Consider the following 18,202-nt stretch of genomic DNA (forward strand, 5'->3'; position numbering starts at 1 on the left):
GGTATAAACGAACTTCTGGGTGTATTGACAGCAAAGTTTGTGGTTTGAAATATATTCTGGAAAAATTTTAATCAAAATACTTGAAATATAAACTGAACCTGACATTTTTAAGAGATACACTCTCAACTATGTCAGAAACATGGCCAACTAAAAATGTCTTATTTCAGGCGACTGCCCAAAGTTTTACTATAATGGGGAGTTCAATGCTACTTTAAAATGTCACCAATTACTCAGTGATACACACGGTAAGGGGTACGTACTATATATTCACCAGTATGAAGGAAATTTGGTGATGAAGTCGCTGGTATGGAAATGCGAGTCCCAGAAAATTAAGAAGACACAGGAGAAATGTCACACACATCTTTTCTTTAATCCCTCCTGAGCAGTTTCCACAGGAACACTTGCTTAGGCCTGGGAGTGTTTGCTGACAGCAAATGTTAGGTCTCTGCTTGTCTGGAGCGTGGGTGCAGGTGTGTAAGAAATGGCTGGCTCCCCAGGGTCATCCGAACTACACAGGCAACTTCCCCAATTACCGGCAAAAAGGAGAACCTCTCTACTATTTTAGAGTAAAGAATGGTTTGTAATTTATGACTTCCAGTAAGAAAACTAAAATATTGATACCTTAACATTTAAGTGGCTTCCTTTTTTTTTCCTTCAGAAAATCCTGGTTGATACTGAAACATCTCTTTCTGAAAACCTGACACAGGAATGCGCTGAGGGCTCCAGGCAGCTGGGCTGCAGCCATGCTTGTCTGACTGAAACACTGTCCCCCACTGGCCCTGGTGGCCAGGGGGAAGAGAGGGCTCTTTTCTGAACAGTGACGGGATGCCCAAGATGCTTTGTGGGAATCTTTAGAAATACGGCCGTCGTTCCGAACCCCCTTCTGGAGAGTCCTGAGCAGAGAAGCCCCGTGCTTCCCAGGACCCCCAGCTCCGAGCTGGGGGCGGGGGCAGCGCCCAGACTGCCCTTAGGCAGCTGCGCTGGGGGAGTCTGAGTGGGCTGCCCAGGGAGATCAAGAGGCCTCTGTGGTTCTTAGATACTGTTTGATCTGGGGAAAATTTGGCCAGACAGCACACTGTGGCAAATAGAAATAAACAGGAGACACTAAACCCCTTCTGTCACACTATTAACACACCCTGTGGAATAATCATCTGTGACATGCAATCACTAATCTTTGGGCCTGAGCACCCCCAGTCAATTACCCATCTATGTAGTTTGTCACCATGCACATTAGGTTAAAAAGGAAACACACACAAAGAAGTCTTGTTTTAACCTGAAATAATTTTGTTGATATTTCCATTGCTTTCAGCGGGACAGTTGCTTTGAACCACAGAATTCTCCATCTGGATTATCAGAGTACAAAAATCCCTTCTCCCTCCCCCACCCCCAACCAAAACAAAGAAACAAACAAAACCCCAAACTCACAACTCAGCTTCAAATAAGCTTTAAAGAAAGGAGACTCTAAATATTTACATAAAGGTCAAGAAATAAATCACAAAACTATTTACAAAAATACACAAGCGTATATGCATCAACAATTTACACCAGTTCACAAAAATATTAAAACATAAAAAAAACCCACTATATAAATTAAAATTAAGAACTCAAAAGTATGGTCTAAGACTTCCTAGGATGCTTCTCTCATGCAGGTCATGGCTGAAAAATCAGGTTTTGCTACCGTAGAATCTAAACTGTAAAACAACCATTTTTAATCTTTGAGCACTAACAGTACTAATCAGAAAAGGAAAAGTGCCTCGGTGCACGCTGACGTGACCTTGCACAGTTAAAGTAGACCATTCCTGACACTTCCATAACACACAGTACTGAAAATCACATGCCTCTAACCATTTGGAAGTAGCTTCCTGACATACTTTCGCTTCCATCCTTCTTTCCTTACACACACTGCTCAGACGATACTTCGTCAAGATATTGGATGGGTGATTGATTGACAGGGCTGGGAACAGATATATGAACTCTGCAGGCTGAAGGCTCCTTTGTTAACTAAAAGGGCAAATTTCAAATTTACATTGTATGCATCTACTGGTGCTTCAAATGTGTTGACCAGTAGGTCAACTTTCTATCCCCACTCACATTAATGGTCCCTCTTCTGTACAGAATTAGTCCTAGAATTTTTCAACCTGACCCTAACTTTTTAAAAATGCTTCGTCACTATAAAAATGTGCAGGTCTATCCTTGGGACCATCCAGGGATTGCATTTTAAAATGAAATTGAATACAGTAAGCAATAAGGCTCAGATGAAATTTAGTCATAAAAAATGGCACCTCTGGGGCTGTTAGCAAAGTCTCTATCCAGACATCCAGATAATATATATTTCAATCAAACCACACTGTGGCATTGGAATTTTGCCAAAGATAAAATCTGGAGGCATGAATATGAAAACACCAATAGAATTATGGGTTTAATGCATAAGGCAGCTCCATTTCCTTGATCATTATGTTCCGTGTCAAAATTTAAAAGTAATTATCTTTAATTACTCTATTTGTGAAGTCACACACAGGTGAACTGTACTGAGGTAACCTGGCTCACAGTGATTTGCCACCCAATTTCTACCCTACAATATTAGAAAAGGACAATACAGGCAAAGTCCTTCAAATAACAAAATCCAAAGTTAAGGCTGTATCTACATCCGTGAAGCGAAACAACTCTAGATTTTACCTAAAGTTTGTGTTTCATGCTCATACCAATAATTTGAGTCGTTATTCTGTAATCAAAATATTTACCTGATATTTCTAAGCCCATAGGACATTAATACAGTAATTGCTTTGAGGAATTAACCTTAGTGTTTATGTAACAGACTTCAGGTTCAGGAGTAAATGTGTGTGACAACAAACCCACCAATACTGAGACTGGACAGGACTTCCACTGCCTCCTTCTGGCCTCTCACACCTTTCTAAGTTCATTTTCTTTCTAATAGAAAAGATATATAAATATTGCTTTAGGAGAACAAATGGTGTGAAATGTCTGGCTAGCATTCCAATTTACCAAATATTGAGAAAAAAAATCTGTTACTGACATCTGTGTGTCCTTGTCACACTGGCTCCTCCTTCTAATAATCACCATGTGGCCGGGGGAGAACTTACATGGCTAGTGTGATCTTCAAGGGGTAATGGGTTGCCTGCATGATAAAAAAGATGACTAAGGTAAAAAAACCAAAATAAAATTAGTGCTGTATACTCACCAAAGACCAAACTCCTGCATACAGCACGCTATATTTGTGTACTGAATGGAAGTGTCCTTCCAGGATTCCTAACATTGTGACTATCTACTAGCTGGGTCTGCACTTCAAAATGTAAAGGCCTAAATTTCCATAAGCCTTTCTTTGCACATGTGGTATTTCAGGATTTCTACTGTGATCTCTATTGAATCCCTCTCATCAATTCTGGGGGAACAAAAGAAAACCTTATAGATTATCTTCACATATAAATAAATGTGTTGTTCTTAAAACTTTATTTCTTTTTCTAAATATAAACCCTTAAAATGCAATCACATTTTTTTTAAATAAAAAAGAACTTGCAGGACTCCTAATCTTTATACAAATTCACAGCAATAATAGCAGCATAAATTTAGCCTCTTGTAAGATTTCTTCCTTTGCTCTAAATAAATGTTAATTCCAAGTTTTAAAAAGCCAGAGCAGCGACCAGCCAGTAAGTGGAATGAAATTCCCCTAGTGTCTTCTACACATGGACGTATAAAAATCAAGTATTAAGAGTCATGGAATGAAAGATCAATCTCACCTCGCTTCGTGAGCACAGGACTGCCTCGCTAGTCCGGCACGTGTTTTGGGACGAGCTGAGAAAATGAATTGCATTGGGCTAGAGATATCTAGTCCAACTCATCAGGAATGCAACTTTCAAAAGAAAGTCCTGGGCACTGAACATGTTTAACATGTCAACAGAGTTATCAGAACTATACCTGAAATGCTGGTGTAGGTGCAATTACAGTAGGACTGTGATCGCAGAAGGACTGAGCAAACAGCAGGAATGGGCACAATGGGGCTGTGTGCTAGGCGGTTATTGCAGTTTCACAAACAGGTAATACACAGAACTTTAAGGATTCCCAGGAAACCTGTAGTCTGGTTTAGAAACAGAAATTAACACAAATTTATAATCATGATAAGTGATGTGTGTTTAGTCAAACCGGGCTGGGTTTTGTTTTGTTTTTAAATAAGAAAAGCTGCTTTAGGGAAATAAATGGTGTCAAATGTTTTACTAGGATTACAATTTACCAAATATTATTACAGAAAAAAAAAAATAACAGAGAGCAGGAAACACATTAGAAGCACTGAGAGTTTTCTGGTGCTAACTGTGTTCACTGACTTCCTCCTGAGAAGCATGTTAGATCCTAACTTTTAACAATGCCTTCCACTGTGATCCAAGCCTGTTCATGGAACTGTGGGAACAGCTGTGACAAGTAAGAATGTGAAGACATGGTTAGCCTGGGTCTACACAGTTTGACATTTTATGATGACTCTTCATTAAATGCTTAGTCTTAATTCCTTTATTTTTTAGTTATAATTTGCTAAATGTTCAATAGACTTAACTGAAGGGTCAGGGAATTTTTCTCTGTTCTAATTTTAACACACAAAACAGTGCGAAAAACTGAGTGTCAGTCTGGACAAGTGACATGGCTACTGAAAAAGTCTGTAGAAATGCAGAAGAAAATGCAAAAGCCTCCCAGGAAACAGATGTAAACTGCTCTGAACTATACAGCAAATACTAGGAAGGACAAAGTCAAATTCAAATTCAGGTAAAGGCAGTCCTCAGGCTCTTACAGATTAGCTCTGTACGGCAAGCACACTCTGACAAATTTCTTTACTAGGTTTTACTGTAACACAGTGCTTACAATCATTCAGACCTCTCTTAATGACAAAAATGACAGTCTATAGGTGGAAGAGGTGGTGATGAAACAGGAAGGGAAAAAAGATGGTGATTTATTTTCCTTACATTTTTTTTTAAATGCAGTTGGGGGATTTGTAGCTTTTTTCTTTTTTAATATCTTTTTGGTTGCTGAAAAAAATAGAACAGTCCACTGTCCAGCAGAGGCTGCTTCGATCTATTGCTCTCAGGGCTCATTCTGCGTGGGCCTGTGTCTCGGGACGCTGCAAGGACAACTCTGCGGGCAGGAAGCCCCCCTGACCCAACGCCGTAGCGTATGTCCTGCTTTGCGGGTGGGGAAAGCCAGAGGGCACGTGTGCCCCCACTGTGCCTCCTCCAAAGCCTGCTGGCGGGCGCTGGGGCGGAGAGTGGTAGCCCTCCAGGTTGTCATACTGGGGCGCGGCAGCCATGCTGCCCTGGCGCTTGCCGTGTGCCTGGTACTGGAACAGCGCCCCCGGGTCCCTCTCCACATGCTGGGTGTGATGGAGCTTCAGGCTGTGACTCCTCTCTGGTTTCGGGGGCGGGACGGTGGACTGACTGAAGTGGTCCTCCTCCTTGTAGCAGTCTCTGGAGTGTTTGTCTGGGGCAGGAGGCTGTCTAGCCCGAGGCCTCTCCAGCTCTTTGGAGAGCCTTCCCTCTTTGTGGTTCAGTCTTAAAGACTCCGGCCCTGCTGGGATATACATTCCTCCAGAGTTATGGTAGCTGATGGGCTCAGAAGTGTCTGGAATCCCTTTGGACCCGTAATCTAGCTGGCCAGCCCCCTGGGGGTAAGGTGGGCCATTTTTTGATTCACACAGTTGCCTATGGCTTGCTTCCTGATGTGCCCTGTGCTCAGGGAGACCGCAGCCCATGTCATGAAGCTTCCTGTTCCTGAGACTGCTCTGCTTCTGCGGGAGGGACGGTTTCTCCGCCTGCCCGTTGCCATGTCCTCTGTGGTGATGGGCCCTGTCGAACTCCGACTCTGGGTGCTTCCTGTAGAAGCGGTCGTCCCCCTCAGGACTGACAGCCTTGGCCAGGTGCCGCCCCTCCTTCCCTTCCGCCACCGAGAGAAGTCCAGTTTTCCCAGGATCGGATTTACTGCGTAGGTGGATGACATAGATCCCGCCCAGGTCGTCCTGCACAGCCGGGGTCATGTTATCATACTGGGACATGACTGGCCCTTTCACCTTCTGCCGAGCCCGGCTCTCCCTGCGGATGGACTGCATGCGGTATTTCTCCATGTCCTCAAAGTCCCATGAGGTGTACGTGTGCTTCACATCCGCGGTTGAAGGCATGTTGACTACATTATGGTCATTACCAGAGAAATAGCCAGTCATGGTGGCCCGGGGTCGCAGGGGCAAACCAGCGTAACTGTACAAATTCTTCCCCTGCAGCCGAGGGTTGCAGAAAGCAAAATCGCGATTGGGTAGGCGGTGCAGGGGCCTCAACTGCACGGTGCTGTAGGCGTCGACGTCACACAGCGCCCCATCGGGACTGTAGTAGGAGCCGGAAGAGCTGGAGTACGGGCTGTACCGGTAGTGGACCCGACCGTTCTCAAAGTAAGGCTGAAGCTGAGTGACGTGATAATCCGAGCGGGCCTGGGAGGACTGGTATGGCTTATACTGATAGAGGGGTCTCGCGCAGTAGGCTGGCTCGTCGTCGGGGGGAACCTCTGTCCGTGAGATGGGAACAGAGCGAATCACGGCAGGTGGAGGGACATGGAGGGACTGGACCCTCCGGATGGTTGGGTACGGTGGGATGTCTTCAGGGTAACAACCGCTCCTCACAGACGAACTCAGAGAAGACACGTACTCAACCCGGCTACATGGCTTAGAGTGGTGACTGGACGCATTTCTTCCTGGGGCCACGTATGTGTTGTAACGAGGCCCCATGGAGGCGGGTGGCTCTGACCTGGACCCATATACTTGGTGGGGCTCCACTTTATTGTGATGGGGAGGTACACTCTGGGGACGGTACTGGCAGTTCGGAGTCATACTGAAATGTAAACAGTTTTCTGGACCAAAGGGCTCAGTGGTGACGTCAGGCCTAGCAAAGGAGGAGTAAGGAATTTTCTGAGAAGCATGCTTCGGCTGCGGGACAGGAAGTGGTAAAGGCAGGACATCATCCATAGAGGCTGAGGACGTGGCAACAAAGGGACGGTAACTGGCGCTGCTGGCCGCATCCACACTGCCCGTGTGCATGACGGCGGCCGCTTTACTCTCCACGGTCCTGGCTGGGGGAGCTGGTGCAGTGAAGCCACAGGGGGCGTGCAAAGGGACAGACTCTGTGCGCAGGTGCAGCAGTGGGGCGCGGGGACCTTCCCGCACCTTCTCAGGGAGGCCTGGCTGCAGGGCGGGAGTGGAGATGGGACATGGAGCAGCTGTACTGCCATCACTGATGAGGACAGGAACAGGCTCATCCATGGCTCTGGGCTCACACAGCCTTTCCGGAACTGGCACTACTCCTTGAACCTATGGAAAAATAATAATACTGTTAGTTTGTTTTCTATGCTCTCCTCTGTGGAATCAAGCACCATGAAATTTGTAACTCACAGGTTGAGACTATTGGGTAGCAGCTTAAAATTTCCCAAGCCACATGGTCACACTGGACAGGACAGTAGGCCAACGTGTCCCATAGCTGGGAAATGGTGTGTGTGGCTATACGGTGTAACAACATTGCCATCTTGAGGACTGTTCTAATTTATGACAGGTTCTAAATGTGAGATGGAGTTGCCTATATAACATTACCTTAACGTACAAACCAAAACAGACGCCTAATCAAATAATAGACAAGCTTAAAAATATTATATACGCAGGGTATCTGTCTAGCTGGTGCTTAACACCAAGAACACTTTGTTAAAGAGAAAGAGTTGATTCTTTCTGGAGAGCTTTTTAAAGTGACTCACAGTTGCACAGTGAGCAGGGTTAAGCCCCTCAATCTAGGGGAAGGCAATAAACAAGGGGACTTGTTTAAGGCAGCCTTCAACTCCATCAGTTACTGTCTCTCCCCTGCCTCTAGTCCACCCTGGTCTGTGGCAGGGGAGGCCAGACGTGACCTTCAAAGCAATGCCGCAAGCATGTTGTCCTTGCGAAGCAGCTGCTAGAAATACTGTCCTCCACTGAAGGTTAGATATGGAAGTACTTTTAGTTCAAGGTGATCACAGTAAAACCAGTAAAAAAAAACTGACAAAATTAGGAGGAAACCTTTGTATGTTGCATACAACTTTCTGTCATCGAAACAGGTGCTTGACTACGGTTAGCATTGAGAAAATAACAAGAAGTCTGGTGATCTCACACTTCTAAAAGTTTGCAAGGCAGAAAGTCTTACAGATGTCTTGAGAAAAAAGCACTTAGATTAGGCAAACGTGAATACCTGGTTAAATGACTTGCCCAAAGTCACAATGAGTCAGTGGTGGTGCTGGGGAAAAATGCTTGCGACCTTGACACCTAAAGCCCAGCCTGACTCATTTGATTATTATCTCTTTGCATTACTGTGATGAAACTACCAAGATGCTTCAGGAAGGTGGCAGGTAGCACACGCAGTTAAACCACAGCCATGGTGTGACTGCTCCTTTCTCAGAGAAAAACCAGCATCAAGGACAAAGGCCGTGGGAAATGTATGAAAACCTGCGGAGGACTGCAAATAAACGCGGTGTCTGACTCAGAGATGACACACCCTGTGGAAAAGCCAAATACCTGCAGAAAAAAGTGTATTTCATCTCACTACCTCTCTCCCCTTCTTACCTTGTGGGAATTATTTAATCCTATACTGGTGGTTGCTTGTACCTGCCCCACAACAGGTAACTGCTCAGCTGACCTTTGGGGAGGTGGAGGGGGCAGGGGACGGCTGGCTCTGTGAGGACGCTGAAGGGTGGCAAGGTCAGCGGTGGTGGGCTGTTCAACCTCATCCCAGCAGGCTTCCCTGGGGCTGGTCTCTGCTGCTGCCGGAGCAACTGTCATGTAAGCCAGGGCGGCTGTGTTGGTCTTCTCTTCAGGGGACCCAGAAGGAAGGTAGATTTTGTCCCGAGACAAATTAGAAAGTGTGAGAGATTGGTTTGCAAGCTGTGAGGGGTTATGGGGCTTATCCACATTTGCACCATGGTAAGAAGGAGGCTGATCGCCACTATAGAAGTGAAGCTGGGACTGGTCCCGGTCCACAAAGGAGAGGTCCCTATCCGCAAAGGAGACAGTCGGCACAGTGGTCTTCACAGACTGGTCTTCAGGGAAGCTTATGAGATCGTCAGACTTGGAGTCTGTTAAGGGACCTGAAGCGATTCTGGCCTTTTCTGGGTCCCCAGGTAAATAGGTTCGATGGGGCTGGAAGTCTGCCTGGTGCCACTGCTCCCCAGACTCAGTCACACTGGAATGGGAAGGATCCCCGATAGCTGCTGGGTCTGGTACAGGCTGGTCACAGGTCCCAGATGCACTGTTCTGCAGGAGGAACTGCTCTGCGGGCCTATCGGTTGGGAAACAGGCTGTGTCTAGAGTGACGTGAGAGTAGGAAGTAGGTGGGGCATCTTCGGCAGCAGCTGCTGCTCCGTCTCCTCCGTAATCTGTATAAGCAGCCTGGGAAGTCCCTGCTTTCTTCAACGACTGAGTGGAGGCTTGCTGTGCAGACTCAGCTAACGCTAGCGCCAACATGCGGGCAACGTTTTTCGGAGGCGGTGGTGGTGGGATAAGAGAGACTGAACTGACAGGGATGGAATCCTGAGGGGGGTCATGGGTAACTGCTCCTGGTGGGAAATTGGGAAAAAAAAGGAGAGTGAAAAGGTACCCTGTATTATCCTATAGATGGAAAGCCAACACTCCCCATTTGATCCCTAAAAAATAGGTGCCTTCCATATTTCAAATTGGCAATCCATGATCTTCTATCCCACATGCAAATGCTGTAGAAAACACATCTGCTTCGGAAGGAAAGCTAAAACAAAGGGTTTAAGGATTGCAATCTCCTCTTGAATTGCTACAGAGACGGGGTAAAAAGGCAGGTCCCTCATGTGGCTCAGAAAAGACTGCTTAGAAAACAAGCTTCAAGTGCTTGCAGATGGTTTAGAATAGTTTTCTTACATTAGAAGTGTAGGCTGGCTGGTTAACATATAAGGCTAAAACATAGGCATATTTTATTAGACGAGAAAACAGAATCAAGAGCTACGAAGTTGTGCAAAAAATATCCACAAATTCTGACTGTCCAGAGAGACAAGGGGACTTTACAGAACTTGGAAGCAGGACCCCTGGCCCTTCAGGGGAGCTTTGTTTGATTTTAATTTAAGGCTTTCAGCCATCAGCACCACCCAGAAACACATCCTCTGTGATTAAAGAGTAGGTGTGGAGCGACCTTCTCTCCTAAAGGCACAGGTGGCACACAGGACTGAAGAGCCCTCTTAGCTTAAAGAAAGAACGGAGGAAAACAAACGGTACCTGTCTGAGTCTGTCCAGGAGGTACAGCCTTACTCTGACCGCTTGAGGCGGACTGCTCCTCCTCTCCTGGCGCCTCTACTTCTGCCGCAGCCGCCTGGTCCAGGGGCTGGACTTCAGACTCACATCCCTCCTGGGCCTCGCTCTCGTCTGTCTTCACCTTCCCTACCTGGGTGGGGGATCTACTTATGGCAGAGCTTTCGTCAACACCTGCATTCCAGGCCGGAGAAGACACAGTCTGGATTGCTGTCGCCGCGGCCGTACCGATGACTTCTGACACTCGAGGGGGGAGGGTCACTGAGATGGGCTCAGATATGTTCATAGAAGGAGATTTGCTTAATTTCCGTCCAATATTTGGAGAGAAAGCATAGACAACCTTTTCAGTGAATGAGGATGGCTTAGATGGTTTCTCTTCACTTGGGCTCAGATCCAGGCTAAAGAATGGACTCAGTTTCTCCTGGAGAGGAGACACGGGTTCAGAACTCGCAGTGCTTCCTGGAGTCTGAGACTGGCTACCACCTGCTTCCGTATCCTTTTTATGGGGACTTGGTTTATCCTTGGAGTATCCCATGGACTCTAACAAGGAAGCGGCACTCTCCAGACATTCCGATTCGGCCTTAGGGGGACTGCACTGAAACGACATTGGATCAAAATCCAGACTGGCTACTCCAATGTCCGGTGGGCTTAAGTCAACATCCTCCGCGGAATGAGGAGACACCAGCGCTGGAATATGCAGCAGCCCCACCTCCTCCTCGCTCTCATTGTCGTGGGGCAGGTTATCGTAGGAGTTGCAGCGGTTCCCCAGCATCTCTCCGTTAAAAGAGGCACTCAGTGCGTCACTGCTGGATCTGGGTCTTCTGGGTCGGAACAGCTTGGAGTCACCTGGTAAAATGGACAACAACATGTAGTTATGAATGTCACAGGAGCACAAGGCTGTAAGTCACCCACTTCGTATGTATAGGGAAAGAAAATGTCATTTCACACTTTCTTTTGGGTGATTGTCTCTTTGGGGCACAGACAGAACTCTCAAACCAAATTCTCAATAGCAAGCACCTTTGATGTAAATCAGTGGTAGTCAACCTGGTCCCTACCGCCCACTAGTGGGGATTCCAGCTTTCATGGTAGGCAGTAGCGAAGCAACCAAAGTATAAATAAAAAGATAGATTTAACTATAGTAAGTTGTTTTATAAAGATTTATTCTGCCAAACTTAGTGAAAATCCGACATAAAGTACTTGGTAATTATTATTATATGCTTTAACTTGCTGTAACTCTGCTTTATAAATTTTATAAAGTAAAGTTACTTCCCTACTTTATAAGTCACCATTATTGGGGAACCGGTGGGCGATTAGAAAATTTTACTACTAACAGATATAGAAGTGGGCGGTAGGTATGAAAAGGTTGACTACCCCTGATGTAAACAGAGGAAGAGCGCAGCCACTGATGGTTTCAACAGGAGAAAGGACACAGAACTCCTAGCTTCTATTACTAGTCCAACACTGACTCTTCCTGTGACTTTAGGCAAGTTTTTTATTTCTTTTTGTCTTATGTATTTTATCACTGACCTTATATGACTACTGAGGCAGAATCAATCACTTTACATAGTACTTTGGATATATAGCAGCAAAAAGAGTTTTTTGGTTTGTTGTTTTTGTGGGAGGAAAGCCTCATAACACCCAAATTTCTAAAAAAAATTAACTCAATGAAAAATGCCCTATAATCTCATAAAGTATTAACATATATTTAGTAAGGAATTCCTTTCAGATACTTAAAAATAATCTAATTTTTTTCCCTTAGAAATAGGCTTTAAGCTTATCAGGCAGAGTCAGTCCTCAAAAATGGTAGAAGACTTTTAAGATCACACAGTTTTATGACATTGCTAAACATCCACTATCACAGCATTCAGTTACAACTACTAGAATTTCCAAAGTGAAAATGTACTACAAAGAAGCAGAAATTTTCCTAACATAAAAACATTCACTAATGCACTGCCACACAGAAAATTAATCCCACATGGAAAATTAATACTACCACCTGCCCAGCCCACTACACTGTTTTGTGAAGTATTCCCTTAAATAAAGTGGAATGGGAAATCCTGGAAAGCACAACAAAAGCGATGTGTGAAGGTTTCTTGAATCACGAGCACAAACAATGGTCAAAGAGGAGGCAGCAGTCAGACAGCTAACAAATGAAGACGAGAAAGCTGACCAGGATGATGACATCCCAAAAGATACTTCAAAAGAGTCTTTGTACAACCCTGCTGCATAAGCCAAAAATAAAGTAAAGGATGTCCTACTTGCTATTACATGGTTTTGTCAAAACATTTTATTTCCTTCCAAGCCAACAATGTCCTTTGTTCATTCTAAAAATTAGACAGTCGCAACTATAACCCGACTTTTACTAGGTAAAAGCTAAAACTTATTTTTACAACTTTTTAGTTTTGTTTTTTAAGTAATAAGCAAACATTTTTGCATTATTTAGCATAAAATTCTGATCCCCATTTTAAGCAGATTGACTTTAAGTTGCCTTCTCCTAGTACTAACTGTCCTCAGATATCAAGGCTAGCCTATAATTGATCTGATCTATGAAATTTAACAATAGGGTAGCTGTTTTCAAGACAAAAGGCTATTGGTTTGAATATCAAAACTCCTTAGTTTTATACTTTGCAACATTGTGTTCTCATTGTAAAATCTAAAGAAATACTAATAATGTATTTTTTTCCACTGGGCCTTAATAAATATAAATGGTTAACTTAAACTGATTCATCTATTTTTATGCAAATTGAATAACAATTATGTCAAGAGTGAAGAAATTAAAGACTGGTACTATATTAAAACATCAATGAACAATACTAAACATAATAATATTCTTAAGATATAATGGTCTATAGCCCGTTTATTAAACATGTATTTATAAAATATACTTAAATATGTTCTTTTATGAAATACAGAATTGATGTTTTTAATCTTACCATCGACTGCATGGAGAGAGGTCAGAGACTCTTCACTTTTAGCTGAGCGGAGGGTTCCTTCTGCCCTTCCACCTTAAGAATCAAAACCAAACAGTGTGAAGCTTTATTCACTGTTACATATGCAGTGAGAGGGAGCAGTGTCATTCTCTACATAAACTTCCAAGAGTGATCAGTTGTACACTTTGACAATCAGATTCAATTTAGCAACATATTATATACTGCATTGTTCTCAACTGGTTACCTATATGAAAAATGTCTTTTCTAAAGGATTATGAATTCAAGAATAAAGATGAATTAAAAATGTTTTCCTTTTTTATATTTCCTAAAGGCCAATATGATGCCATACTGGATTTAGGCTAGGCTCTAAACTCTGTGACTGCTGTGCTGTCCCTTTAAGAAGAGGAGACAGTATACGGTGAGGGAAGATGATTTGACACTTTGGGTGATGAGCACACAAAGCAATCAACAGTTCAAATGCTACAGAGATATTCACCTGAAACCTACATACTCTTATTGATCAATGTCACCCATTAAATTTAATTTCTAAATAAAAAATAAAAAGAAGAGGAGACAGGGAGAGGCAGAGGAGAATGCCAGGTGAAGACTGAGGCAGACGGGAGTGATGCCATCACAAAGCAAGGAATACCAGGTGACACCAGAAGCTGGAAGAGGAGAGAAAGGACTCGTCCCTGGATTCTTCAGCGGGAACCTGTTCCTGCTGACACCTTGACTTTTAGCCTCCAGTATTGTAAGGAAATAAAGCTTTGTTGTTAAGCCACCCAATTTGTGGCAATTTGTTGTAGCAGCCCTAGGAAACTATACAGATACTTTTATTATACCTGCTGGATCTGACCTGTTCAACATCTGCACCCTTTCACCTGCTGGCAGCACTCAACACTGCCAACACTTTCTCTTCAAGCTCCTCCCCCATTACTCTGGGGACAGCACTCTCCTCTCTTGTTCTCTGCCTCTCATTCTAGCCATTAATTACTGCTCACTCTCCTTTCACGACAATGCTGCCTTTTCCAGCCCTTTCAACACCACTTTTCTCCAGGACTCAGCCTTAACCTGCTTCTCTCACTCAATGGGCTTTCCTTAGGCCATAAAATCTATCTCTAGGATTTTCACCACTAGCTGTTACCAATGACCTTCAAGTCTTCATGTCGAGATATATTAAACACGTTTATTGAATTCCAAACCCATACTACTAATCATCTCTTGGGCATGTCCAACTCACTATGTCCAAAATATACACTGTATTTTTCTTCGAACCTGAAAATTATATTTGTTCCTCCTTTTCCCCCATCCTTCATAACTGCTTGGTTACCCAACACTGTAGAATCTGTTTCCTAAGTATCTTGCCCATCTACTTCCCATTCCCATTGCTGCTGCTCATTCCAGACACTTGTGCTTTCTTGCCTGCGTGATAGTAACTGTCTCCTAACTTACTGTCCGGTCTCCAGTATTAATTCTCTTCCCTCATAGTCCTTAGACTGAGGCCAAAGTCATCTTTCATAACCCCAAACTTGATCATGTTATGTACCAAAGCTCTTCTCCTCACAGGAACTGATAATTCCTACCATAAATATCTCATACAAACTTTTATTCAATAGCTATGACTCTGCATGAAATTTATTTTCTTACACATATGTCATCCCAAGTAAGACTCTGAAGGCAGAGATAGTGCCCTAATTTTCTGTCATCTGCAGAGGCTGCTATCAAAATACCTCGCACTTGCTTAGCACATGACTGCAAACTGAAAAGTTAGAATTAAAATGAACTAACAATAGATTTCTAACATCACCTGAGAAGAAAGCACTACAGCCCTTCCTAGAATCAAAAGCTGTTAGTAGCAGTAGAACAGGGGTTTTAAAGTATATGTAGAAGAGTACTATTTTCAACAACAGTAATAGATTTACTTGACTCAGTAAGATACTCTCATCAATGAGTCATCTAGAAAAAAGATAGTTTCTTTGGTAATAAAAGTTATAAACTTGAAAAACATGTGGAAACATGGTTTTCATTTCTTATGTCTGTAAAAACATAGATTAATAAACTTAATCTATATTTTTATTGCCAACAATATATAAACTGTCACAAATATATGTTGCAAATTTTTAACCATCCACAAACTATCTAATCTACATTTCCTAAGAAATTAAGTATTCTACATATTTACATATAATTTATGTATTTGTTGATAAAAGGCTGGTAGAAGATGTTTCACACGTATCAGCAGTGCTGTAGACACACCCAGCAAAGCACACTGTAACAGTGTACTGAGCAGGTCCCCAGAGCGGAAGAGCGCAGCAACAGCGCAACAGCAGGAGAAGCGCCGCGACAGCACAAGAAGCGTAAACCTGCCGAGCGGCGGGCTCGCGGGACCTGGCGGGGCCTGTGCGGGCGCACCTTTCAGAGCCATGGCTTTCATCTCCGAAGGCTCACTCTCATTGCGTTGCAACTTCCGTTTAGAAACGGACGAGGACTTCCCCAAGTTGAAGAAGGATCGCCAGCTGCCCACAGGAGACTTTTTCATCTTATTTTGAGGCCTCCTCCTATGGGAGAGAAAATAATCTGTATTAAAAGATCCAAGGAGCCTGACCAAGTGGTGGCACAGTGGAAAGAGTGTCGGACTAGGACACAAAGGACCCAGAGGTCCCTGGCATGAGCGTGGGATCAGCAGCTTGAGCATGGGCTTGCTGGCTTGAGTGTGGGATCATAGACATAACCCTATGGTCGCTGGCTTGAGCCTACAGGTTGCTGGCCTGAGGCCCAAGGTCGCTGGCTTGAGCAAGGGGTTACTTGGTCTGCTGAAGGCCCACGGTCAAGGCACATATGAGAAAGCAATCAATGAACAACTAAGGTGCCGCAACAAAGAACTGATGCTTCTCATCTCTCTCCCTTCCTGTCTGTCTGTCCTTATCTGTCCCTGTTAGGGAAAAAAAAATCCAAGTGGCTATCTTTACTTGTGGAAAATGAACAAATGATGGAAAGAACAAGTGGTCAGGAGGAGCCGAGTGCAACAGCACACATGCCCTGCCCTTCAGCACACTCCACAGGGCAGCCAACCCCTGCAGCCGAACCGTGCAGCTAGGGCACCACCGGGACATTAACTGCATGGATTTAATGTTAGTAATTAGTTTCACAAAGATAATTTTTATACAGATTGTCATATTTATATATAACTTCACAATCTGGGAAATAAGTGAGAGTAAGACATATATGGAAATAGGAAATATTAAAATTCCAAAAACAGGAAATATTAAAATTCCCCAAACTCCAAAAATAGAGTTAAATAGTTTCAGGTGTGAGTAAAGCAAATTAAGCCAAAAATGAAGAAAAATATTAAGAATAGTAAATAACATATATTGAACACAAGGCACTATGCTAACTGCCTTATATGTAATATCTCACATTATATGTAATCGTATGAGACAAGCACTATCATTCTCATTTTACTACTAAGGAAATTACAACACAAAGAAATTTATAGTTAACTTCCTTAATGCTATAAAAATAGCAAATGCTGGATTCAGGCCTGGGAGCCAGGCCCACTTGTATCTCAGTATCTACTCTCTTGAGTACTCCTCTATAAAGAGACTTTTGAGAAAATTATGAAGATAAATTATACAGATACAGAAGACAAATGCAGAATGACCAAGTAACAGTATGCTCTAACTTTCTGTTGCCAGGACATTTTTAGTCAAGGGAAGTAAAAGAACAAATTTCTAAACAATGTATCTCAAGAGAGAAAAATCACACCCTATCTAGTAGAAGTGTATCATTTTTCCTAACACTTTTCCCTGGACCATTGACTTCCTGCCTCTTTAAAATGATGTGGTGTTACAATGCTTTTCCAGAACCAATCATTTCCATCATTCCCCATGAAGTATGATCCATCATCAAAAAAGAACAGGTTTTCCTGGGACTGGCCCAGAATCAAGATAGTAATACTAAAATATGAAAGCAAAAGTAAAATAAAAAAAGAATGTATAGCTATGCAATCACATTTATGAGGATTTCATGAACTTTACCTTTCGAGTGGAAACTCGATGATGGTATGGAATTTTCCCTGGAGTGCAGCAGGTCCTTCTCCTACTTCAATGTACTTATTTTCAGTCACAACTGGAGAACTGACCTGAGCCTGTGTTCTCGCCTGGGCTTCCTCCAGTGTCAGCAGTTTGGTAGATGGAGAGGAAACTAGCAGGGATTTGGGTCTTGATAGAGAAGCTTGGGAAAGAAAGAAAAGCAATGAAGACAGTCAAACTTCTCTGCATGGGGAAAAAACAGAAATATGCGTGAATGTGTCTTTTTCAATCTGTTCATATGTCTATCCATGTATCTACCTGTCTTGTTTTAAATTTTCATTACATTTTTTAAATGGCAAAAGTAAGAGGGATTTATACTAAATGAGGAATAAAAGGTGACATGCCAGGTTGTTAACAATGACACACACACACACAGGTAATTTAACTGCTTTCCTTTAACGCCTTGCCTGCTATCACATTTTTTTTTGGAAGTAATTTGTTCTGCTACTGCTCATTATTACAGCTTTATATACACCAATATTAAGTAATACAGTATATTTTTTAATGTGTCATGAACATAGACCATAAAAAGGCTTACTACTAAGTCACCCAAATAATTTAAATTGTATATTTTGGGAAACAGACATAATTTAACTGCTTTCTACCAAAGACAGATTTATTAAACTGAGATAAGAAATGCAGTTTTCCATTCCTTTTGAAGTTTAGATGCGTATCCCACGTAGTAAACAAAATCTGTTGGAACCACACCTGCCCCTTCCTGAATGACCGCACCAATTTTCCCACTGAAGAGGACATCCACGTGGTTGAGGATGAATTCAACAACCACAGACTGAATTCTCACTTCCATGAAAGCTGCTGTTCCACTGAAGCAGGCAGACTCTATCTGTTTTGACCTGTGG

General features: G+C 43.2%; 1 protein-coding gene across 5 annotated transcripts in view; it reads right to left on the reverse strand.

Annotated features, from left to right (window-relative positions):
* Window positions 1-349: 349 nt before the first annotated feature.
* The window catches only part of ARHGAP32 (Rho GTPase activating protein 32), a 394,792-nt gene continuing 376,939 nt past the window's right edge, over window positions 350-18,202 (reverse strand). For all 5 annotated transcript variants that reach the window (XM_066259724.1, XM_066259723.1, XM_066259720.1 and 2 more), the window contains 7 exons: window positions 18,051-18,196; window positions 17,289-17,484; window positions 15,664-15,809; window positions 13,255-13,326; window positions 10,289-11,167; window positions 8,618-9,606; window positions 350-7,345 (listed from right to left, as the gene is read on the reverse strand). In XM_066259724.1, coding sequence (XP_066115821.1) covers window positions 5,090-7,345; window positions 8,618-9,606; window positions 10,289-11,167; window positions 13,255-13,326; window positions 15,664-15,809; window positions 17,289-17,484; window positions 18,051-18,196 — 4,684 coding nt within the window. In that variant the 3' untranslated portion in view covers window positions 350-5,089. The remainder of the gene's footprint in view (window positions 7,346-8,617; window positions 9,607-10,288; window positions 11,168-13,254; window positions 13,327-15,663; window positions 15,810-17,288; window positions 17,485-18,050; window positions 18,197-18,202) is intronic.

The sequence above is a fragment of the Saccopteryx bilineata genome, chromosome 2, assembly GCF_036850765.1.
Source record: "Saccopteryx bilineata isolate mSacBil1 chromosome 2, mSacBil1_pri_phased_curated, whole genome shotgun sequence".
Classification (NCBI taxonomy): domain Eukaryota; kingdom Metazoa; phylum Chordata; class Mammalia; order Chiroptera; family Emballonuridae; genus Saccopteryx; species Saccopteryx bilineata.